The sequence below is a fragment of the Orycteropus afer genome, unplaced genomic scaffold (assembly GCF_000298275.1).
Source record: "Orycteropus afer afer isolate SDZICR_OR568_19922 unplaced genomic scaffold, OryAfe1.0 scaffold00859, whole genome shotgun sequence".
Lineage (NCBI taxonomy): Eukaryota > Metazoa > Chordata > Mammalia > Tubulidentata > Orycteropodidae > Orycteropus > Orycteropus afer.
Window position 1 is genome coordinate 529,908 of NW_006922446.1, and position 24,502 is coordinate 554,409.

General features: G+C 47.0%; 1 protein-coding gene across 1 annotated transcript; it reads left to right on the forward strand.

Annotated features, from left to right (window-relative positions):
- The first annotated feature begins 8,789 nt into the window (after positions 1–8,789).
- POU6F1 (POU class 6 homeobox 1) lies at positions 8,790–24,502 on the forward strand. The gene is made up of 11 exons (XM_042783314.1): positions 8,790–8,837; positions 10,683–10,878; positions 14,454–14,540; positions 15,003–15,124; positions 15,984–16,209; positions 16,714–16,967; positions 17,621–17,749; positions 18,518–18,721; positions 22,539–22,680; positions 23,247–23,415; positions 24,157–24,502. Exons 1-11 carry the CDS (start codon positions 8,790–8,792, stop codon positions 24,500–24,502), a joined length of 1,923 nt encoding a protein of 640 aa, XP_042639248.1.

The following is a 24,502-nucleotide window of genomic DNA, read 5'->3' on the forward strand; positions in this document are numbered from 1 at the left end:
GTCAGACTATTCTGATTAGTGTTCCAACTCTGCTGTCCATTATGGTAACCATGCCCACCTTGCCTTTGTCAATTAACTGCTGCCACTTGGCCCCTACTACCATGGGGTCCAATCAGCCCCATCATAGTTAAGTGTTTTAGTTCAATTAGGGCAATTCCCACTGTCAAATCAGGTTTACATAAAATAGCAATCACAGCAGTCTTCAAGGATGCTGGAGCTCCCTTCACAAATTTATTCCTCATGGTACTGGTGAAAGGTGTGTCTTCTGGATGCTCCATTTCTGGCTCTAGGGGTCTAATCTGATAAATCCATTCTAACAGGCCAATTTCCCAAAGCCTCTGGATACCTTCTTCTACATTAAACCAAGGCAGATCTGGTACTTCAACTTGACTTAAGGTAGGCCACCACATAATCCATGCCTCAGTAAGCCAACCAAATAAACTATTAGATCCTTTCCTAACCTCTCAAGCTGAGACATTGAACGAAGAATTCATACTTACTGGGCCTAAATCAATAAACTCAGACTGATCCAATCTTACATTCCTTGCACCATTGTCCCACACCCTCAGTAGTCATTCCCATACATATTCTCCAGGTTTCTGTCTGTATATGTTAGCAAAATCAAGTAGGTTTTTTTGGGTATAGCGTATTCCCTCCTCAGTCACACTCTATTTCACCTCTTGGGGCTTGCTTGGACTTGACTTTAGTTATGGGTCTGGTGGCAACAATGGGTGTTTGAGGCAGTTCCTGAGAGCATTCAGGAATGTCTTCCATGGCCTCTGCTTCAAACAGTGACCCAGAGGAACAGTTGAGTTAATCCCATCAAACTGAGGGGGAGGGGTAATGGTTTTACAGTAATCCATTCAAATGGGAGGGATTCAACAGAATTTACAGGCTCCATATCCTGATCTTCCTGATTATCTGTCCATATGTCCCCATTCCAGGTTTCAGGATCCCATTTTTTTCTAATCAATGACCTCACTTTAACATCAGACATCATTCTGGATTGGCAATTTAGCTAGCGTTGTAATTCAGCCACCCTTACAATAAGACTCTGGATTTGGTTTTCGGCAATATCAGCTCTGTTACTAGAAGATATAAGGCTTTCTTTCAGAGCACAGCTGGAAGCATTGAGGTCTTTTATGCAGCGCTTAAGCTCTTTCACCACTTTGTCCAATGTAAGTAGGACCAACCAACCAGCTTCCTTATACTCCTCATTCTGACAAAATTGCAGAAAAGTATCAAATATCCGATCACCCAGAGTGTCACTTCTCACAAGAACTTGATCTATTGGTGGTGCTATTTTGCGTATTAATTTTGCCACCTCAAGCCACGGATTAGTAGGGCCGTCTTTACTACCAGACGTAGAGTCTCTAGTGTCATTAAAATTAATCAAACTGGAGAACCAATTTAGGAAGCCCGTCCTTATGATTTTGTCTCTTTAGAACCACTCCCAGTACCAAATGTGTTAGACTGGGTTCTCTAGAGAAACAAAACCCAGCAAAGCTTATATATATATAAAGAGAGAGAGAAATTTATCTTAGGAAAATGGCTCACAAATGTATAGAAGCTGGCAAGTCCCTGGAGCAAACATCAGGCTGGAGGCTTTTCCTGGCTCCCACAACCTCAGGGGCCGAGAAGCTCAAGGCTGGCAGGCAGTACACCGGCTGTTGACTCCAACGAATGACGAATCCAAGATCTCCAGGCCGAACAGTGGACTGCTCACTCACGGACAGTTGTAGGCAGCACAACAAAATCTCGATCCACAGAAGAATGTGTCTCTTCCCAGGATGTCCCTGGATATCCTGGAAGCAGGCCACACCCCTAGGGAAACTCCCCCTGAAGAGATTGACCACTCAGAACACAATCATCTGATCCCATCATGGGAACAACCACACAGAACTGGAGTCCAGCCAAGTTGACACACAGCTCCAACTATCACAGTAGTTAACATTTATTGTACCCTTATACAATTAACTTTAATGCTACCCTTATTTCAAATAGGTGGCAGTCGTGGTTCGGTGGTAGAATTCTCACCTTCCATGTGGAAACCTGGGTTCTTTTCCTGATCTGTATATCTCATGTGCAGCCACCAACCGCCTATCACTGGAGGCTTATGTATTGCTGTGATGTTGAACAGGTTTCACTGGAGCTTCCAGACTAAGAAGGACTAGGAAGAAAAGCCTGGTGATCTATTTCTGAAAAGTCAGCCAATGAAAACCCACTATGGTCTGCTCTCATTGTGTATGGGGTCTCCATGAGTGAGGGGCAGCTAACCACAGCAGTTCAAATATGGGAACTTATGCATAGAGAGTTTAGACCTTGCCCAAGGTCATGACTGATGGTGAAATTAAGAGATGAACCTAGATTTTTTACTGCAATGCCGAATTGAAATGAGATCATGTATGTAAATAATTATAATTGTTGTTGTTGTTATTTGCTGTCGAGTCAGACCCGACTCATAGTGACCCCTCCTTGGGTTTCCAAGGCGGTATCACTACGGTAGTAGATTGCCCAACCTTCCTTCCGAGGAGTGGCTGGTGTGTTTGAACCACCAGCCTTCTGGTTAGCAGTCAAATGCCTTAGGCACTATGCTACCAGAGCTCCTAATAATTATAATAGCTACGACTTTCCACCTTCTGGATGTTACTGTGTGCCTAGCTTCTATCTAAGCTCTTTATTTGTATTCATTCATTCAATTCTCACTAGTAGGTACTGTTATCATTCCCATTTTTATAAGGAAAATCCCCACTGTTTCAGAGGAAACAGATGCAGAGGTTAAATCATTTGCCCAAAGTCCCACCCACAGCTAGTAAATATCAAAACTGAGATTATAAATCTAGTCTCTAGAGTCTGTATTCTTAACCCCAATACTGTGTATAAAGGGCTTGTGTCCCAATAACTAACAATTGTTATTCTTCAGCAGGTGGGAAGGGAAATCCGTGTCCTGGGGCCAGAAATGGAGAGGGGTGGGAGGACATGCAGAAAAGCCAGCAAGCAATGACAACATGAAAGAGCGTACCTACCTGGAGCCTGGTGACTTAAGAGGGGTTATAGGAGGGGTTATAGGAGCAGGTACCACACCAGCAGGTGTTCCTTCACACCAGCACAGATGCTGCATGGACTGAGGTGGCAGTGGCAAGATTCTGGGCGTATTGGAAGGTAGAGCCAGTGGGATTTGCTGAAGGAGTAAATGTGAAATGTGTGAGAAAGAGAGAAGGCAAGGATGATGGGAAGGATTTTGGCCTGAGCAGCTATGGAAAGATGAAGCTGCCATTTGCTGAGATGGGGAAGATGGGGAAGGCACATGCTGATGGAGCACGTTTGGGGTAGAATTCAGGAGTTTGGTTTTGAAAATGTTGAGTGTGAGATATGAACAGTGGACATTAGGTCTATGAATCTGAAGTTCTAGGATGAAGTCCAAGTTCCGGGGTACTTTTCAGACTGGATGAGACCACAAGGGAGAGAATGTAGAGTGGATTGGCTGCCCCAGTCAGCTCAGACCCAGCTACCAATCTATACCAACCTCAATCTTCCTGGCCATGTGGCCATTCTGAGTTGCAGCTCTGCAACAGGTAAGTTGCATAGAGCTGGAGATACTGATTCAATAAATAACCTTGCTTAAGAAAGTTATGTGAAATATGTGAAAGGGTGATTTCCCATACTAATGTGACTTTCTTTCAATTGAATATGATACACTTAAATTCAATTTAACCCACCATTCCTTGGAGTCTATGAAATTCACACAGAAAATCTTCCATACCAAAAAAATTACTGTAATGAGAAACCACACTGAGTGTTAAGGGAATGATTAAAACCACAGAAATAGGTCTAAGTTAAAAGTCTGCATCCCACACACCAAGTTTCATTTTCTTCTTTATAGGACAAGATCCTTTTTACATATAATTTTGTGTCTGGATCACCACCCTTGATGCAAAGGGACAAGAACAACACAAAACCACATTAAGTGCCCCTCCTGCAGATCCTCAACCTCTCTCCAGTCATCCATCAGGGGACTTAATCATACTGTGTCATAGTTCTCTTTTTATTTCCTTGACTTCCCATATTAGACTGTTAGGCTTCTTGACAAAGGTAGGGAATGTATTTTTTCTTCATTCTATCTCTTAACAATAGATAATATAGTAACTATTAACAACAGCTTTATAACAACAGCCTTATAGTCAATTCTGACTCATTGTGACCTCATGTGTAAAACTGTGCTCCACAGGATTTTCAGTGGCTGATTTTTCATAACTAGATTTCCAGGCCTTTCTTCTGAGGCACTTCTGAGTGGACATGAACTTCCAATTTTTTGGTTAGCACTCAAGCACATTAACTGTTTGCAGCATCTAGGGATTCCATCCCCATAGCAGCAACTAGGAATAAACAAAGGACCAGACACTTCAGGATTTCTCCTAGTACAATCTCAGGCTATTCCAGGGAGTCCAATTTGTTTGGGACTTTTCAGTGTTCCTCCTGGGAGTCTTGGAATGTTGCCGTTAAGCCCGTAGAAATACCCAGAGGAGAATGATAGGTAGAATCAGATCCTTCGCCAAAAATTCTTGATGGTCCTGGACCTCTCTGCATTCTCAAAGTGTGAGCAGATGCCTCAGCCCACAGTTTATAGTCCCCTTGGGGTTGTCTGGATATGTATATACTGGCACAGAAAAGCAAGAGATCAATCAGTTAGCCGGCCATGTTGCCTTGTAGGCTTGATTCAGACGGTGGTTTTCAAACTCTATTCACTGAGGAGGGAGCTCTGGTGGCATAGTGCCTAAGGCATTTGACTGCTAACCAGAAGGCTGGCGGTTCAAACCCAGCAACCACTCCTCGGAAGGAAGATGGGGCAATCTACTTCCATAGTGATACCGCCTCGGAAACCCAAGGAGGAGTTACTATGAGTCGGGTCCGACTCGATGGCACATAACAACAACATTCACTGAAGAAAGAGGGCAAAGGAGGAAGCTCGGGGTGGACTCTGACTCCTGTGCAGTTTGAACCAGAGCAGCCCTGCTGTGATCAGTTTATATGTTAGAGTCCTACTGCTGGGTGGGTCAGGATGCCCTTCTGTTAAAATAGATGGCTGTCTGTCTTCACTATCTGTAAGGCTGTGGATAACTACACGGCATCTTGGGCTTGAGGGAGACTCCCCAGCTGTACTGTTTAACCCATTCACTGAGGAAATGGTCAAAAAGCAAATGGAAGATGGCTGTCTAGTCAGTGAAACCAAGCCACAGCCTGACCCTTGAAAAAATATGGCAAGTTTCTGGCGAAGAGATAGAAACAGGTCCAGGGCAAAGATTGCCCAGACACCAAGCAAGGGGAACATATAGGACATAGATCAAAATCAAAATGCTGAGCGTCTGCTTGTTGTTAGGTGCCATTGAGTCCATTCCAACCCAAAGTAACCCTATAGGACAGAGTACAACTGTCTTGTAGGGTTTCCTAAGCTGTAAATCTTTGTGGGACTAGATTGCCAGGTCTTTTCTCCCACAGAGCAACTGGTAGGTTTGAGCCACTAACCTTTTGGTTAGCAGCCAGATGTTTTAACCACTGTGTTACCAGAGCTCCTTTGTCTGCTTATTAGAGAGATGTTTGTATCACATATGTGTCTCTAATAGGAGACTTCTACAGGTAAGACTAAGAGATGAGAGAGGTCTGGGGTCTGGGCTAAGGGAGGCCTTTGCCTCCGTTCTGCCTAGATTTCCAAGTGAAGGATCAGCCAAAGTCTGGTTGGTGGGCCTGCATATGATCAAGGACTTGCCCTTGACACAAAGAATTGGACACCGAGGACCTTGATTGTTGTTGTTGTTGTTATGTGCTGTCGAGTCGGCCCCGACTCATAGTGACCCCTCCTTGGGGTTCCGAGGCAGTATCATTACGGACATAGGATTGCCCAACCTTCCTTCGAAGGAGTGGCTGGTGGGTTTGAACCGCCAGCCTTCTGGTTAGCAGTCAAGTGCTTTAGCCACTATGGACCTTGATGGATATCCATAATCTCGTTGAATTTCAAGGGTGGAAAGGATTTCAGGATCATACAGGCTTTATCTGCTAATCCCCCTAAGAAGACAGCCACAAAGTGGACACGTGTCTCTTATTAGCCATTCCCTGTGAGTGATCATGATTGGCAGCAAAGGACCACAGGCTACAAGGCCATGTGCAGTTGCTTTAAGGCCCTCTTCCCCCACAAGACTGGCTACAGCTGCCTCTAACCTAAAGGCCTTCTTTGGAATTAGAAAGTTCTTCTCCTCATGAAATGTATGTATCAAATTACAGCAGACCCAAATCCACCTCTTACAGCTTCCTTTTCTGTCTCTTATTTGGATTTCTTTCCAAATGTCTTCATAATTGGCGTCTACATATAACAACTTTCATGGCTCATCCCACTTTCCACCCAGAAGTGGTAGAAAATTGCCAAATTGTCTACAAAGCTTATGGAAGGCTCCCATGAACAAAATTTGGGGGAGAACTTCACCCAGGAATGAAGCTTGAGCCCCACTAGGTGGACAGATGCCTCCTAGATCTCCAGCATATTTTCTCGCCCTTCCTCTGCGCCCTTCTCCTACTTGAAAAGTGAAAGATTCATTTCCTGTTCTTTTAAGTGGCTAAGTGCCTTAAATTGTTTGCACACTCTTCACTCTCCAACTCGAGGGGATCAAGGAAGGAAGGAAAGGAGAAGGAAAGAACCTCATGATTCTCTTTGCCTGGCTGACCAGGAAACATTCTGCCAGGTGTCAGTGAAGATGCTAAAACTCCAGCAGTGACTCAGCAATTCCATGCCTAGGTATATACCCTGGAAACAGGTGTTCAGACAAAAACTTGTACATGAATGTTCGTACCAGCACTATTCACAATAGTCAAAAGGTGGAAACAACCCAAATGCCCATCAGTTGATGAGTGGATAAACAAAACGTGTATCTGTAAGATGGAATATTATTCCACCATAAAAAAGAATGAAGTCCTGCTACATGCTACAACATGGATAAACCCTGAAAACATTATTCTAAGTGAAAGTCAGAGACAAAAGGCCACAAATTTTAGGAGTCTGTTTATATGAAATATCCAGAATGGGTCAATCTGTAGAGACAGAAAGCAGGTTGGTGGTTGCCATGGGCTAAGAATAGGAAAGAGTGAGAAGTGACTGCTTAGTGGGTATGGGGTTTTCTTTTGAAGTGATGAAAATGTTCTGCAACTTAATAGTGGTAATGGTTGCACAACATTGCAAATTTAGTAAATATCACTGTATTGGACGCTTTGAAATGGTTAAAGTGATGAATTTTGTCTTATATGACTCTAACCTTAATTAAATAAACAAAAATGGGTGGAAGAGGAGGAAGAGGAAGATGAGGAATCCAGAACATTTCTCTGAACTTAGTTTCTTCAACATGGTGATAATACAGTCACATGGTGATAATAAAGTGCTCCTTTCTTCTCGTACACACTGTATTAGTTTCATAGGGCTGCTGTAACAAGGTATCACAAACTGGATGGGTTAAAACAACGAATATTTATTCTCTCACAGTTCCAAAGGCTTGAAATGCAAAACAAAGTTGTTGGGAGAGCCCTACACTCTCTGAAGGCTCTAGGAGGATCCTTCTTTGCCTTTTCTAGCTTCAGGTGGTCCCAGGTGCTCCTTGGCTTTTGACAGCATCTCTCCCATCTCTCCCTCCACACATGGCTGTTTTCATTCTGCATCAGTATAAGGACACCAGTCATACAGAGATTAGGGTCTATCCACCTTAGTGAGCTCATCTTAACCTAACTGATTACACCTGCAGCATCCTTATTTCCAAATAAGATTACATTCTGAGATTCTGGGACTTAGGACGTCAGCATATGGTTTTTGAGGGGACACAATTCAACCCATTACACACGCATACAAAGCTGGCATGAGCGGTAAGTATGTGAATGCTTACTGCACAGTTATTAGTTGCTGTGGAGTTGATTCTGACTCATGGTGACCCCCATGTGGACAGAGTAGAACTGCTGCATAGGGTTTTCAAGACTAACCTTTCAGAAGCAGATCACCAGGCTTTCAGCTAGTAGTAAATAAATGTAGGTTGCCTTCTTTCCTATATAAGTGTCTAAACTTAGTTGCCCCTTTTATTACTTTCACTTGGTATGATTTTGTGCTTTATGGCTCTAGTCACTGCATGTGGCAGGCTGCTCAACCATCTAGGATTCTTGGCCTTCTGTGTTACAGGCCAGCGTGGTCCGTAGGCCACTGCCACAGAATCATCTGAGAGTTGCTGAACTAAAATCTCTGGTATTAGGGGATGGGGGTATCTGGAGATTTGCATTTTTAATAAGTGCCTCTCCAGGTGTTGCTCATGCACATTTAAGTTTGAAACCACTGTTTTAATTCATTCCCATTCTTACGATCTCTTCCAGAAAGTCTGCCTAGATCTTTTCCCTGAGAAGCACTCTAATACCCACAGTTCTGAGTGTCTGAATTCGGTTCACCTTGGGTTCTGCTGGGTATGCTCTCTCCCACTGGACTGGGGAGCCCTCAGGGACATGGTCCTCTCTTTCCTCTTGTCAGCCCAAGCACATCTGTTCCTGGTTCCTCCTTCATGTAAGCTTTCTGGAGATGATATAGAAGTGAGACATGGTTTTCTTTTGGGAGAGCCTTGCTTCTCCCTCCTTCCACCATTCCTCTATGCTGGCTTTTATAGATGGTCAGGCAATTGTGTCACTGTGTCACATCAGCTTTTGCTTTTCCTGTCCCATCCCACTTCACAGGATGCACTAGGTGTGGGCCATCCCCCACCCCACCCTGACAAGGGACCATGGACCCTGGAGCCGAGCCAGATGCATCTCTGACTGTCAATGAGCAGGTATCTTCTGGGGCTGGAGGAGGCAGGGGCAGAGGATGAGGAAGGTGTCACATCCTTGATGGGGCTAAAGTGTGTGGGCAGAGGAGGAAGACTCCACAGACTCCCTACTGTCTGTTTCTTACCCAAACTCATGGCCACTTCACCTGTCCATCGGTTGTAGTTGCCAGCTAGGTTTTCCCAGAGGCTAAGTTTAGGGATTTAAGCTGTGTCTTTAGAAAGTAAAGTGCATGAATTTAAATGTGACTTTAAAAACTGAAATGAAATACATGAATATGTACTAGTTTATACAGAGCAAGCCGTGAGCATTGGGTAATTTACTCTTTTTTTCTTCATGCTTATGTATTTTTTATTCTAATTATTTAATTATTCTAATTTTTATGCAATGACCATTTATTACTTATAAATTTTAAAAAGAGAAAAAGATTAAAATTTTAAAAATTGTAGTTGATGCAAGTTTTCTGTAGGTCAAGTTTGAGTCAAAAAAAGGAATTGCTTTTAGGGGTTGATTTCACTCATACTCCCGCTTAAGGCCACATTGTCACTTTTTCCAGCAGAGTCTGGCTGGATCCAATTTGCAGGATTAAGTATCACGTGTGGGAGTGGCTTCAGGCGTGGGCCAAGTGCAGGGGAGGCCTGACCCAAAGGTTTTTAATGTATAGAGTTTGTCTGTGATCCTTGAATTGTCCATCTGGAAGTGTTTCTGTGCTGAGGGAAAGAACTGAATACTGGACATTTGAACAGGGAAACAAGACCAAGCGTTTTGGGGAGGCCCGGGGAGTGCCCACCTCACTTATGCATGGAGGAGCCCCTTAAGGTCTGAGCATGCCCACTGCAGATGGCATGAGACACAAAGTTCCAGTTCAAGAGGCGGTGGGCTGGGGAGAGAGGCTAAATCTTCATTCAGGATTCCTGACCCTTGTTTCAGGAAGTGGGCTTGCTGGGAAATCCCTGCCCTTTACCTCAGAGTTTTGGAAATAAAGAATCACGAGAGCTTAAGAAGCTCAACATTACTCAGCATTGTGGAGAATGCATTTTTTACTTCCTGATCTTTGGAAACTTCCAAATGGTTTAAAGGGAAGTGGTGAGGGATTTGCTTCCTGGTTCAACTTAAGCTGTGGATACTGTGTCAGGGGCTCTCATGGCCACACTCCAGGATCCTAGCAGCCAAGAGGCCATCCTTGTGGATGGGCCATTTACCACTCCCTGAACTGAGAAGGAGCAAGTCAAATTATTCCCAAGCAGGTGGGCTCTGTGTCACTTTTTCCAGCTTGTGTTGGGCCCTTCTCTCTATCACCAAACCAAACCCTGCCATCAAGTAAATTCTGACTCACAGTGACCCTATAGAACCGCCTATAGTTTCCAAGGCTATAAATCTTTATGGAAGCAGACTGCCTCATCTTTTTCCCATGGAGCAACTGGTGGGTCCTTTGGACATGAGGTGTGCATCTCCCAAGTTCCTCTTCTCTTTCCCTCAACCATACCATTATAGCTAGGGCTGTCTCACAGCTGCACTGCAGGTAATCAAACCCACTGCCATCGAGTTGATCCCTGACCCTCACTGAGTTTCTGAGGCGGTAAATCTTTATGGAGGTAGAGTGTCCCATCTGCCTTCCGGGGAGTGACTAGTGGGTTTGAACCTCCAACCTCTGGTTAGCAGTCAAATGCCTTAGGCCCTGCGCCACCAGAGCAGTTAATCAGGAGAGGCAATACTGGTAGATCAGCCACATCCATATGGTGCTGGAGAATCTAGCTCATACCCTAAGGTCATATTTGGAAGCTTTAGCTCTGGCCCCCAGGCTACCTCAGCCCCTCCCTCAAGCAGTGTCCTCTCTCTTTGGCTTGCAGGTAATCGTGATGTCAGGCCATGAGACCATCCGAGTGCTGGAAGTTGGAGTGGATGCCCAGCTCCCTGCTGAGGAGGAGGGCAAAGGCCTGGAGGGTGTGGACGTCGAGGGCTCCCACAGTGGAGGCCCTGCCAAAGCCAGTGAACCTACTGGTGAAGCTGGGCCTGACAACCCAGACTCCTCTGCAGAGGCAACTGGTACGAGGCCATTGCTCCCATCTGCCATTGCTCCACCTGAGTCCCCTTCCTGTGATCACCTGGGGGAGCCAGTATGAGCCTCAGGGGCCCAAGTGGCTTTAGGTTCTTGTTATCTTCCTCTCTAATGGACAGCTTCTGGCCACAGCGTGTACTTCTGATCAGCTGCCAGAGCTATTCTGCACAAATTGTCCCTGGAAATTTAGCTCTAGTTTCAGTTGCATCTATGCCTAAACTGGGATGGGTCAGGGTTAAGTGAGAGGAGAGTGGCAGGGCTCAGTTTAGGGGATCAAATCAATCTCAGAGGGCTTCTAAGTCTAAACCAGATCCTCAGGACCAATCCAACCAGATCCTTTCAGGATCCTGCCTACCCTCCAACTCAGTCCTTTTTGTACTAGAGTCAGGAGATCCCAGAAGCTAGAGATGGAAGGACATCTTACCTACCTGAAGTTAAGAATGCAGATTAGGTAGAAATTTACAAAACCCCAGCTCCTTACTCTCTGCTGGGCTGGCATGATTCAAGCCTGGGGGACTTATAGGTGCCATCTACCTCCCAAGATGGCCATAGGGTATGAGCTTGATTCTTCTGCCCCCTGATGGATGTGGCTGAGCCACCCATATTGTTTCTCTGGATTACCTGCAGTGCAGCTGAGACAGCCCTAGAGGCTGGGCTTTGAAACACCATCCCATTGACTTTCCACACTAACACCTTGCAGAGTAGATATTTCTATCTACCGGAAGCCTTGGGCTTCCCTTGCCAGTTCCCCCAGAGCCTGCCACGATTCATGTCCCCTTGTTTTCCACTGTAGTTCACCCCTACACTAGGCTGGAGATACAGGCTGGCAGGGGTGGGCCAAGAGGAGGAGCCAAGACGAGAACAAATGAGAACAGACAAACTTCAGAGAAACAGCAACTCCTTAACAAGAAAACTGCAAGACTTCACATTATTACTGTACCTGAAAATCAGTTTGCAGATTCATTTTGGGCCTTAGTAACCTGGATTATTTCTGCCCCTTTTGAAAAAAGGACTGGTGGGAGACAAGAACATTTTCCCCTGGCCTGGAAATGCTTCCAAGTTGAAGGCAGGATGGGTTGTCACCTTTGCCACCTGCTCCCAAGGGGCAGTGCCCTGCAGAGCAGGCAGGGAAGACACCCTTTCCATTCATCATAGCCCTTTTCAGAAAATTTGGGATTTTTCCTAGGTTTACCCACAATGCCCTGCTTCCCTTGCCATGCTGTTATCCATCTTTCGTATTTTATGTATTCTGGTGCCCAGTGCCTTTTTCTTCTTAATTCTGCTCTTTATCCAAGCCTGCTCTCAAAAATAGACCCTGAGTCAATTATAGACACCTTAGCATGAATGCTTATGGCAGTATGCATTTCTCCTAGAAGCTTGTGTATTTAAGCTTTTCATGAAAGGCTTCTTTGTAAAGGAATTTTAGTAATCGTCAAGCAAGTGGTAGGAGTATTTGGGTGGTAACTCCTAAGAAGCTGCCAGAAAGATTGTTCTATCCAAGCAACAATGGCTGGAACCTTTCTAGGTCTGCAGTGTTAAGCAGAGTTTCCTTTTATTAAAATAAAACAAAACAATAGGACACTTTTTTTCAGGAAGGAAAAAAAAATGTAGTGATTTGTGTCACTAAATTACCACCCGGTCCTTGCCACACACCACTGAGTATGACATCACCATATTATTTCATAAACTCATTTTCTTTGTTGACACGGATCCGCATACCTGATATACCACAGTTTGTTTCTCCATCCTGTTTTTTGGCCATTCCAGTTTTTTGCTGTCATAATCAGTTCTAATTTGAATGTCTTTGTAATTATTCTTTAATTTTTTTTTTCCCTTGAGGTGTGTTGTTGTTAGATGTCATAAGACAGCTCCCAACTCATGGCAACCCCATACACAGCAGGACTGGACCATTGTGATCCTTGGGTGCAGTCCACTCAAATTCTTTTTGAATGAAAAGAAAGTAATTGTTTGTATAGGAGGACATTATCAGATGGAAAAAAAATACAAAATCTTGCTATCAATGAGAGGGGTATTAATTGATTTAAAGGTACTACCTGCCTGTTAAGCCAGGAAAATAAATGAAAAACTTGAAATGAAAAGCCAGGTAAAACTTAAATGGGGTGGTGCTGTGGAGAAACGGGTACATCGTTGATGATCCTGTGAGTTAGTCCAGCAGTATGCCACAAAAGCCATAAACATATACAAACCCTTGGACCCTGTGCTTCTACTTTGGAAATACACCCTAATAAAATAAATATTTCATTTCTATAGATGGTAAGTTTTATCATTGATATTTGTCATATTCCCTTTTTCTCACTTTTTATGTTTCATTACGTTTTGTCAAGCAAGATGTGTTTAAAATGTGTTCAGATTACCCTCTGATACTGTTCTAATTGTTTTCAATACCTCGACTTGTTACCTCCCCTCCAAAGAGGAGTTAAATCTGCCATTTCATTTTCTCTTAGTATTTCGTAAGGGCTTTTGTTGTTACTTGATTGTCTCTTCAATTCCTTACATGATCTGGCTTTTATTATTAGCAATATAGTGCTGAGTTAGGTGGGTGCCTTTCCAAATTAAAAAAATGGGCTAGGTCTGTAGGATTGGAAGGAACCATTAGGTTATCTAATTAATAGCCCACTCCTGGCTGTGCACTGTATCACAAGGGAGCACTAAAGAAAAAGGAGGCATTACTGATTTTCACTCTTAGACATTCTGATCCAGTAGGCCTAAATTAAAGGAGCTCGGGTGGTGCAGTGAGTAAGGCATTTGACTGCTAACCAGAAGGTCAGCAGTTCAAACCCACCAGCTGCTCCACTGGAGGAAGATGAGGCAATCTATTTCCATAAAGATATACAGCCTTGGAGACTGAATGAGGGTCACTATAAGTTGGGAATTGATTTGATGGCAATGTTTTTTTTGTTGTTGTTGTTGTTACTTTGTTTTGTTTTTAGTCCTAGATTAGGGCCTAAAATCTATGCCCTGTCAGTATTAAGCCAGCCACTGATCTGGCCCAACACGAATCACCCTAGACCTAGACTCCTTTTAGTGTCTCATCATATATCAAATAAGGAGCTCAGGTGGTGTAGTGGTTAAGGCATTCGGCTGCTAACCAAAGCAAAAGGTTGGTGGTTTGAACCCACCAGCTTCTCCACAGAAGAAAGATGAGACAGTCTGCTTCCTTAAAGATTTACAGCTCTAGAAACCCAAAGGGGGTCACTATGAGTTGGAATTGACTTGATGGCAGTGAGTTGAGTTTTTTGTTTTATTTTTTTAATATATTTTAAGTATATATATACTTATATATAACCCTTCTCATTGTTGTATAGTAGTGAAGAAGTTTCCTGATGGCCACACCCCAATACCTAAATAGACCAAGCTATCAAGAGGAGGCTGGTTATTCCTTGGAGGGAAAGCTCCAGTTCACCAGAAGTTCCTTTAGAAGTTCATTGAAGCTGCTCATCTTGACTTAGGCCTCAAGGAAGGGCAGAGAAAAGCTGGCTGGCCTGTAGGATCCCTGTGATCCTGCAGGGTGGCAAAGACATGTCCAGTTTTCCATTTTCAGGGACTGTCATCTCCAGGAATTTGCCCTGCAGGAATTCCTGTCCTTCCCCAAGTGCATACCTACCTACATCCAAAAAGTACCCTGAAGGTGGGGTGGTAAGATGCCTAAGGGTGAACAATGACCCATTTGCTACATGAGCCAATGGAAGCTGCTCGTACAGATTCCAGTTCCCTTCTTCCCTGACATACCTTCACTTCAGGCCCCTCTACTTGATTATGTGAGAAGTCACAGTGTCCTACAGACTTAATGACAGGATATGAGGGACTGGTACCCAACTTTTCAGAGGCCTGCGTTTTCTTCATGTAGTTGTGGGAAGAGAGGCACAAGGTTCTCTGGCCTCCTGTTCTCACTACCGGTAGCATTTGGGAGGCTGCCTCATGGGCCAGGGAAGACCAGAAATTAATCAATCGGGGTGGGGGTTTTGCAGAAATACAGTGAAGGGCCAAGTTACCACTTCAAGCTATAGGCAAGATGTTCTACTCCAGTGCCCCCTCCACTCACATCAGGCTCACTCCATGATGTCCTTCTTTCTCTCAATGCCATGTGAAGTGAAGTCACTCCCGGTGATCCCTTCGAGCCCTGCCCCTGCCGTTGCCACCTTCAGCCAAGCCCCAAGCCAGCCTCAGGCATCGCAGACCCTGACGCCACTGGCTGTACAAGCTGCCCCCCAGGTAAGGGCCACCCAGTGAGTTGGATACAGGGCAGTGGGCAGGAGTAAGGCATGGGGCAGCCACGAGATCTGGGAATGTGTCAGGACAGGAAAGGGACTACGGCTCGAGGGAGGGAATCTCCTATTAGGCACCCCTGACCTCTCCCCTGCCCCAGATTGGCCCATTAGGAAAAATGGATCCGCATTTCCCTGGTAATCTCCTTGGGTCCAGCAACAACTGTAGAAATTCCATTAACTCTTTCAAGACACTGGAGTTTCTGTTTATCTAATGACTAAAGGAGTGAATACACTGGTCAGCTCCTCCAGTAGATGCCTGGAAGAAATAATGGATTGTTCACAGAGTCCTCATTTAGAGCCAGGAACCAGCCCCAGCAGAATGAGAAGCAGCCTCCAAGACCCTCCAGGCCTACTGGTTTCCCTGAGACCTTTGGCCACACACACAGACCTCCAAGGCATCCAGTCAAGGGTATTTCCGTGAGAGCTTTTCAGAGGCCTCTGTGGGCCCTTGACCACATGATTTGACCCCTTGATCCCTGACCACAAAACATTGGTCCTGTGGGCAAAGACTAGGGAAAGCTCGGGAAGCAACAGACTGTTGGAAGAGGCCTGTGAGCCGTTTCCTGTCCAATGAGCAGGGCTGGACCCTGTCTTCCATTTTGGGCTGCTTCTCTGAAGGCAGGATAGGCCGGTCCAGGCCTCCCCCTAGGATCTTTCCCCATCCTCACACTACATTTTTCCCACTGCCCTCAGAATGCTTTGTATGTGCTCAACTAGGTCTAAGAGACCCAGTGTTTGCGCTGTTGGTGTTGATTTTTTTTTTATTTTTTCTTTTCTTTTTGAAATCTTGTTTGCTTTTGCAGGTCTTGACTCAGGAAAACTTAGCCACAGTTCTGACAGGCGTTATGGTTCCAGCAGGGGCAGTTACTCAACCTCTTCTTATCCCCATCAGTATTGCAGGTCAAGTGGCTGGTCAGCAGGGGCTGGCCGTGTGGACAATTCCTACAGCAACCGTGGCTGCCCTCCCAGGACTGACCGCTGCTTCTCCTACTGGGGGAATTTTCAAACCTCCTTTAGCCGGTCTTCAAGGTAACAGCAACTCTCCCCAGGACTGCCCCCACCACCCCACACTACCGTCCCTGCACACGTGCTTGCCATGTTGGACTCAGAACCTGTGGCCTACCTAGGGCAACAGCCCTGGAGTCTGGATCCAGTGTCCCAGGCACCCAGCCACAAAGCCTCTGCATCACCTCAGGACTCTAGACCAGGATGCCATGCCGGCCCAGCAGGCCTCTCTTACATCAGCCACCTGTCTGAGACTGCCCCTACCCCCATGACCAGCCTCATGAGAAGGACTGCAAGAAGACTCAATGTCTGGTTCTTGAACCTAAACATCTCCAAGCCCAAGGGAGGGGGGATGCAAGATGTTGGCATGTGCCACCTCCTTCAAGGATCAAGGGAATCGCTGCTGCCTGCCCCTCGAGCCCCACTGCCCCCAGTCCCCTCAATTCTTGTGCCAGATCCCTTGGGATTGGAGCTGCTCTGGACTGCGGCTAGGCATTTGAGCCCCTCTGTCTCTGCCTTGCTTCATAGCAGCTGCTGTGCTGAACACCACTCTCCCGGCACCCGTACAAGCTGCCCCACCAGTACAAGCCTCCTCGCCGGCCCAGCCCCGGCCGCCGGCCCAGCCCCAGCCGCTGTTCCAAGCCCAGCCACTGCTGCAGACCACGCCTGCCATTCTACCGCAGCCCACTGCTGCCACTGCTGCTGCCCCCACCCCCAAGCCGGTGGACACCCCCTCACAGATCACCGTGCAGCCTGCAGGCTTCGCATTTAGCCCAGGAATCGTAAGCTGCTGCCCTCACCTAGGGCTGACCAGGGATGGACTGAATCTTGGCCCGAGGGTGCAACTGACCCTTCCCAAAGGGGAGGAAGGAGGCAGAGGACCAGCCCTCTGAATACGGCCCTTTTCCAACCCTTCAACAGAGATTGGCTCCTGCTGAGGCCTTCTCCTTCCAGCTGCCAGGCCACCCAGACAAAGGCAGACAACCTCTGCCAAGAGGTCTGAGCAAATTTTCCAGAACTGAACCACTGAATCAGCCACAGAGGGTGGGGGTTGCTGACTTGTGAGATGTCACTAAAGAGCAGTCAGAGACTCATAACCCCTCAGTCAGTGTCTCAATGGCCCATGTGGCTCTTAACTTGCAGGTGGCAAGTGTTGAATGTGGCCTTTCTGGGCTGGCCCTTCCACCCTCACAGGCCTGGCCTGAAAGATTAGCCAGAGTTACTCTTCCCTGACTATAGTCCTGTGCATCCCTGCTGACCTCTGACATCCCTGTGCTCTGGGTGCTATTCTGACGGCAGACATGGGCCTGCCGCCCACATTCGTATCTGTCCTGCATGCCTATCTCCCCACCCCAGAGCCCTCAGTTCCCTTCCCTCTGCCTTGGGTTCTCTCTTGTTCCTTGGCCTCTAAGCATGGCTCTTCCTCCACCCACAGATCAGTGCTGCCTCCCTCGGGGGACAGACCCAGATCCTGGGCTCCCTCACTACAACTCCGGTCATTGCCAACGCCATTCCCAGCATGCCAGGGATCAGCAGCCAGATCCTCACCAATGCTCAGGGACAGGCAAGTGGTCAAAGCAGGGCAGAGGGGTGGGGGCTGCGGAGAAGCTGGCTAGGAGGGGGCCCGGACTTTAGCTGAGCATCATAGAAACTGGCATCAAGCTGCTGAATCCAGACAGGGACACAGCCACCACCCTGACCTCGAGGAACTCACTCTAGTTGGGGAGGCTTATTTACAGAGCACCTACTTTGTGGCCAGGCTCTGTACTAGGTACTTACTCATATAATGTTTCACTTTGTTGGCTTTTATTTATTTTTTTCTTAAATAATATTTTATTGTGTTCTCAGTGAAAGTTTACACAGCATGTTAGGTTCCCATGTCACATTTTGTACATAAGTTGTTCCAGTGACGTTAGTTAAATTTTTCAGTGTGTCAACCTTCTCATTAACTGTGTTCTGGTTGTTCCGTGTCTCACTTCGTTTTGAGTGCAGATCCGTTAGATGGATCTATTCCCATTTGACAGGGGAGAAGGCTGAGGTTCAGGGAAATTAAGCCACACAGCTAAAATGCTGCAGAGCAGGGATTTGCCCTCACGTGGATTTCTTTCTGAATCCAAATCCAGACCTGTTTGTGCTCCATTACAGCTTTGGAGACAGGATAAAGAAAGCCATCCTCAGTTGTGAATCCCTTAATTGATAAGGAAAGTGAGGCCTGAAGGACTAAAGTGATTTGTCCTAGTTGGTCTTTCCTGCTGCCAGTGTGGGGATTTGGTGTGGGGGCGGAGCGGAACCCTGCCTTCACTCCTGAGGTCCCTACCTTATTTTCTCCCAGGTTATTGGAACACTTCCGTGGGTAGTGAACTCGGCTAGCATGGCAGCCCCAGCACCAGCACAAAGCCTGCAGGTCCAGGCCGTGACCCCTCAGCTGTTGTTGAACGCCCAGGGCCAGGTGATCGCAACCCTGGCCAGCAGCCCCCTGCCTCCACCCACCACCGTCCGGAAGCCAAGCACACCTGAGTCCCCTGCTAAGAGTGAGGTACAAGGGGTGGGGTGGGGACAATGCTATCTGGCATGGGCTGCTTCCCTCCAGGCTGTCAGGCAGGAGGACATTTCTGAGGCCCATCCCTGGGAGAGCAGGGTACCTCCCAAAAGTGAACCTAGGTTAGAAGGCCCATGTGAGTCCACACATGCTCTGCCCTGGGAAGTAGCACCCCAACCACTGGCTCCACACAACAAAAACATACATATGCATCTTCAGACGTCAGTGTCATTCTGAGGCCAGGGAGGTGGTGGTGAAAGAAGATGGCCTGGGTCAGCTCCAGGTGAATGAACTGAGGGAAGAAAGCCTTAGGGCTTAGTTCTGCCTCCTCTCTCTTCTCCCTTCCATTCCACTGTCCTTCCGCTGTGCACTGTGGCTTTGATTATTCATTTATTTGTTCATTCTAAGAGCGTTTTTCTGTGTCCAACTACATTCCAGCTGCAAGATGCCCTTCCTGGTCTTAGGTGTTGGAGACAGTCACCAGTCATTGTGATAGAACATGACTGCTGTTGCTCTTGAGTAGAGCTGCGCTCCGTGACTAATTTTTCAGAAGTACCTCAGCAGGACCTTTTGCCGAGGCGCCTCTGGGTGGACTTGAATCTTCAGCCTCTGTTAGCAGTGGAGCGTGTTAACTGACCACCCAGGGACTCCAAACACTGATAAACTCATACCATAGGGGCACGAGTAAGGTGCTTTGGGAACACAGAGCAGGGAGCTCTCTGCAGGCAGACTTCAGGGTTAGGCAAGCCTTCACAGAGAAAAACCAAACCAAACTCACTGCCGTTGAGTCAGTTCTAACTCATAGTGACCCCCCATTAGGTTTCCGAGGTCATATATCTTTACAGATATAGATTGCCCAAACTTCCTTTTGCGGAGTGGCTGGTGGTTTTGAACAACCAACCTTCTGGGTAGCAGTCAAATGCCTTAGGCACTATGCCACCAGAGCTCCTTTCATAGAGAAGGGACATTGAATTAGCTTATCCAAAGAGATGGGTGGAAGGAAGGGCATTCCAGACAGAGGCCACAGTATCTATAATGGCTCAGACAGAATCAGATGTGGAGTGGTCCGCCTTCAGGGAATTGCAAGAAGTGGAGTGTGCTAGCGCAATGGCTCTCAGATGTGAGCATGCATCAGAATCTGCACAGTCTGGAGGTTTGGAACACAGATTCCTACCACCCGCAGAATTTCTTATTTAGTAGGTCTGGAGTGGGGCCCATGAAGTTGCATTTCTAACAGGTTCCCAGGTGATGGTGAAGCCAGTAGTTCTCAGATGTGGTATGCTGCTTCTGAGCTTTGTGAATAACCTCGTAGCCTTGTCTGTAAAATGGGGGTGATAAGAGTAGCACCCCCAGAAGGTTGTTGTGAATGTCCAGGTGCTTTCTGTGAACTGTTGTTAATTGCTCTCCAGCTGAGTCAGTTCCAACTCATGGTGGCCCTGTGTGCACAGAGTAGAACTGCTCTGGTTTTCAAGAGCTGTGACCTTTCTCAAGAAGAACGCCAACTTTTCAGCTAGTAGAAGAGCACTTAACTGAGCCTTATCAGTGACATATGGTAGCTCTTATCATTGCTATCATTATATAATGAGGTTGTTATTGTTGTTATGTGCGTCGATTCAACCCGACTCATAGCGACCCCTCTTTGGGTTTCCAAGGCAGTATCACTATGGAAGTAGATTGCCCAATCTTCCTTCCAAGGAATGGCTGGTGGGTTTGAACCACCAGCCTTCTGGTTAGCAGTCAAGTGCCTTAGGCACTACGCCACCAGAGCTCCTATATAGTGAGAAGGCACCAAAAATCTTTTAGCAGGGAAATGGCAGTAGATTTGCATTGGGGGAAAAAAATCCCTTTGCTATGCAGGTAGAGACAGGAACTAGACTGGGGTGAGGCTGCGAGAGTCCTCATCACCTGCTGGAGAGTCCTCATCACCTGTTGTTAGCTGATCGAGTTGGCCCCCGACTCCTGGTAATGCCCTGTACAAAGGGACAAAATGCCATCCCCGTAATTGGTTGTGGACTGGACCACTTGTGAGCCATAGGCTCTTCACTGGCTGGTTTTCAGAAGGTTACCAGGCCTTTCTCCCTAGTCCGGCTTAGTCTTGCAGCCCCACCAACACCTGTTCAGCATGATAGCAATGCACAAACCGTCACTGACAGTTGGGAGGTAGCTGTGCATGAGGTACATTGGTTGAGAATCAAATCTGGGTCTGCCACACGGAAGGCGAGAGTTCCACCATTCAATCGCCAATGCTCTCACCGTCACCTGGCAGGAGGAAGTTTAAAAGTTCAAGCAGGAGGCAAGGAGTTCTGAACTAAGGCAAAGGCCCTGGGGATGAAGAGGAGGTAGACTGGAGAGCGACCAGGGGGTAGAATCCGGGGAACAGGACTCATCCAGGAGAAACCTGCATTTCCTAGGGAGCTTTTTATTTATTTATTTTTTATTGTACTAAAATTAATAATTTCATATACAGATATCCCCTGCTTTTCAAAAGCTCACTTTATACCATTTTGCTTTTACTAAAGATCTATTTTAGTACCTGTTTTCACTGTTGTTGTTGTTGTTGTTTGCCATCGAGTCGGCCCCGACTCATAGCGACCTCTCCTTGGGTTTCCGAGGCAGTATCACTACGGAAGTAGGATTGCCCAACCTTCCTTCCGAGGAGTGGCTGGTGGGTTTGAACCGCCAGCCTTCTGGTTAGCAGTCAAGGGCCTTAGCCACTATGCTACCAGAGCTCCCCTGTTTTCACTAGTGGAAAGAAATCTCAAGAGGATTTTCCCTTTTAGGGGAAAAAAAGTGAAAAGTGAAATTGACATTCAACATGTGTTGAGCAGCGAGCCATTAAAGACCACACATACCCCAAGCTAGCGTACACTGAGCAGTCAGAGTGGCGTTGCCAAGCTCCTTCCCCAGGCACTACACTCAGTATCAAGCTGCCATAGCTTTGAACTGTGTCTGTGAACACTATGGGTTGCTGTTACTTTAGGTTTTATGTGTTACTTGGGATGACTTGATAGGTTATTTTTGGGGTCTGGGAAGCCTCAGTGACTGCATCTTCTCTTTGGATTACAAACAGTTTCATAGGAATGTTCTCCTTTTGGATAGCAGGGGAAAAACCCTTATTTATAGTTCCTCCTGATTACAAAAATAATACATGATATTTTATAAAAATTCCAACATTACATGTAATGTCAAAAGTAAAAATCCCCTCTAATTCCACCCCCAGAGATTATGTCTGTTGGCAGCTTGCTTTATATGCCTCAAGATTTTTTTTTTCTATAAATTCATATGTATATTTGAAAGGATTTATTCCATAAAAATGGCTTTGAACATTACTTTTTTCACCTAACACAGATTTTCCACATCAGTAAGTAAGAGATATATCTTATTCTTTTGAGTAGCTGCACAGTATCTCATTCTGGGAGGCCCCCAAAATCATTTAACCAGTTCCCTATTAACAGACATTTGGGGCCTGGGAAATTCTACAATCAGGCTCTGTTTTCTCCCCTGAGGGCAAAACTTTGAGAGAAGTTATCACTGAGGTGGACAATTGTTTGGACTTTGGTCAAACCTTTTCCGAGTCTCTGACCTATCTGGGTCATAGGTGCTTGCTAGGCTCCGGCTTGGTTGGGCATGTTACTGTGCTTAGAAGGTAGCTGGGTGGGTGTTGAAAAGCAGCTTCTATCCTTGCCATTCGATGGGGCACAGGCGAGAGTGTGCTGAGTGAGGATTTCATGCCCCACCTCTGGTCCACTCAGGCAATCCAACACCCTGAGCTGCACAGGTGGGCCGCAGGGGCTTGTTGGTTCTCTTCTTATAGGTGCAGCCCATCCAGCCCACGCCAGCGGTGCCCCAGCCCACTGTGGTCATTGCCAGCTCCGCCCCAGCGGCCAAGCCATCTGCCTCTGCTCCCATCCCAATTACCTGCTCTGAGACCCCTACCGTCAGCCAGCTGGTATCCAGTAAGTGGGTCCTGGAGGAGGAGTGTGGAGATGGGGAAAACATATTTTGGGCACCTCAACCTCTTAGATGCTGTTCTCCTTAATAAACTTCCCAGAGTCCAAAGGGGAAGGGCAGAGGCCCAATGCCAGGAGCTGACTTTCTCATTCTCTTTCCTGTTGAGCTGGATTCTGGACATCATGATGATGGAGGCTGCTTAGTTGGCTGTCAGGCTGCTTCTTTGGGAGGCCAGGCACTGGCTACCTTTGCTTTGTTCTCTCACCCAGTATTTGAGGAACGTTAGTGGCCAACAGGAGTGCCTGGGCCCAGGAATAGAGGAGTGGAGGAGGGTAGGCAGTTAGAACTGGAAGAACTTGCAAATGACCCTGCACCTCAGGCAAGTTGTTCCAGGTGCCTTTCCTCTAGGTGTGGTTTGTCCTGGGGCAGGGGTGATGAGGGTCTGAAGGGTGCAGAGTTTTGGGCCAAAGCCCTCATTTCACATTACTGCACCAGACCAAGCCTATGGACCACATATGCCGTGATGATTCCCATCTTACACACTCACCTCTGGTCCCTTTCTCTGGCCTAGAGCCGCATACCCCAAGTCTGGATGAGGATGGAATCAACTTAGAAGAGATCAGGGAGTTTGCCAAGAACTTTAAGATCCGGCGGCTTTCCTTGGGCCTCACACAGACCCAGGTGGGTCAGGCTCTGACTGCAACAGAAGGCCCAGCCTACAGCCAGTCAGCCATCTGCCGGTGAGTAAGGCTGCCCTGGACCAGGCCTAGGCCTGCCTATGCCTGGTACCACTGGGCACTCACAGGGACCCAGGCATCCATCCCCTTTCCATATTCTCCCTTACTCCTGCCTTCTTCCAGACAAGGAATACTGTACTAAGGGTGGACATGAATACCTGGAGTAGCCAAAGACCAACCTAGACTTTCTAGGGACTCTGAAGCTTATCCACCAATCCTGAGCATTCTATATTCTTTGGGAGACCAAGATCCTAATCCATTCAGCCATCATGTTGGGAATTCTGTAGTGTCATCCGAGCCCTGCTAGAAAGGGAAGCTCCTAGTATGAGAGTGACTGTTAGTGATGCTGTTGTGACAGTGCACGTGGAGGAGGGCAGCACTTATGTCATCCATTTGCTGTCTCTGGATGGCCTCTCAGGACGACTCCTTGATGGACTTCACTCATTTAAGTATAAAAATCCTGGAGTGATTATTTAAAAAGCAGTTGCATTATTGTCATCATGCTACTAAATTGAGGCCGGGGGACTGGCCTCCCTGTTGTGACCTGGGATACAGGAAAGTCAGAGGGGTGTGGGCTTAGTGGAGCTGGGGGTCTTGGTGGGTGTGTGGGGGGAACAATGGGTGAGGTCTCACCAGCCCTGAAAGCAGCAGACCCTTGAGGGCAGTGCTTACAACTGGGTGAGAGGTTTGCTGAAGGGACTGAGACACCCTCACAGTCCCTTCCTGGGCTTGGCTTGCCCACAGGTTCGAGAAGCTGGACATCACACCCAAGAGTGCACAGAAGCTAAAGCCGGTGCTGGAGAAGTGGCTGAATGAGGCCGAAATCCGGAACCAGGAAGGCCAGCAGAACCTGATGGAGTTTGTGGGAGGTGAGCCTTCCAAGAAACGCAAACGCCGCACCTCTTTCACTCCCCAGGCCATAGAGGCTCTTAACGCCTACTTCGAGAAGAACCCACTGCCCACAGGCCAGGAGATCACCGAGATTGCTAAGGAGCTCAACTATGACCGGGAGGTCGTGCGGGTCTGGTTCTGCAATCGGCGCCAGACACTCAAGAACACCAGCAAGCTAAATGTCTTTCAGATCCCTTAG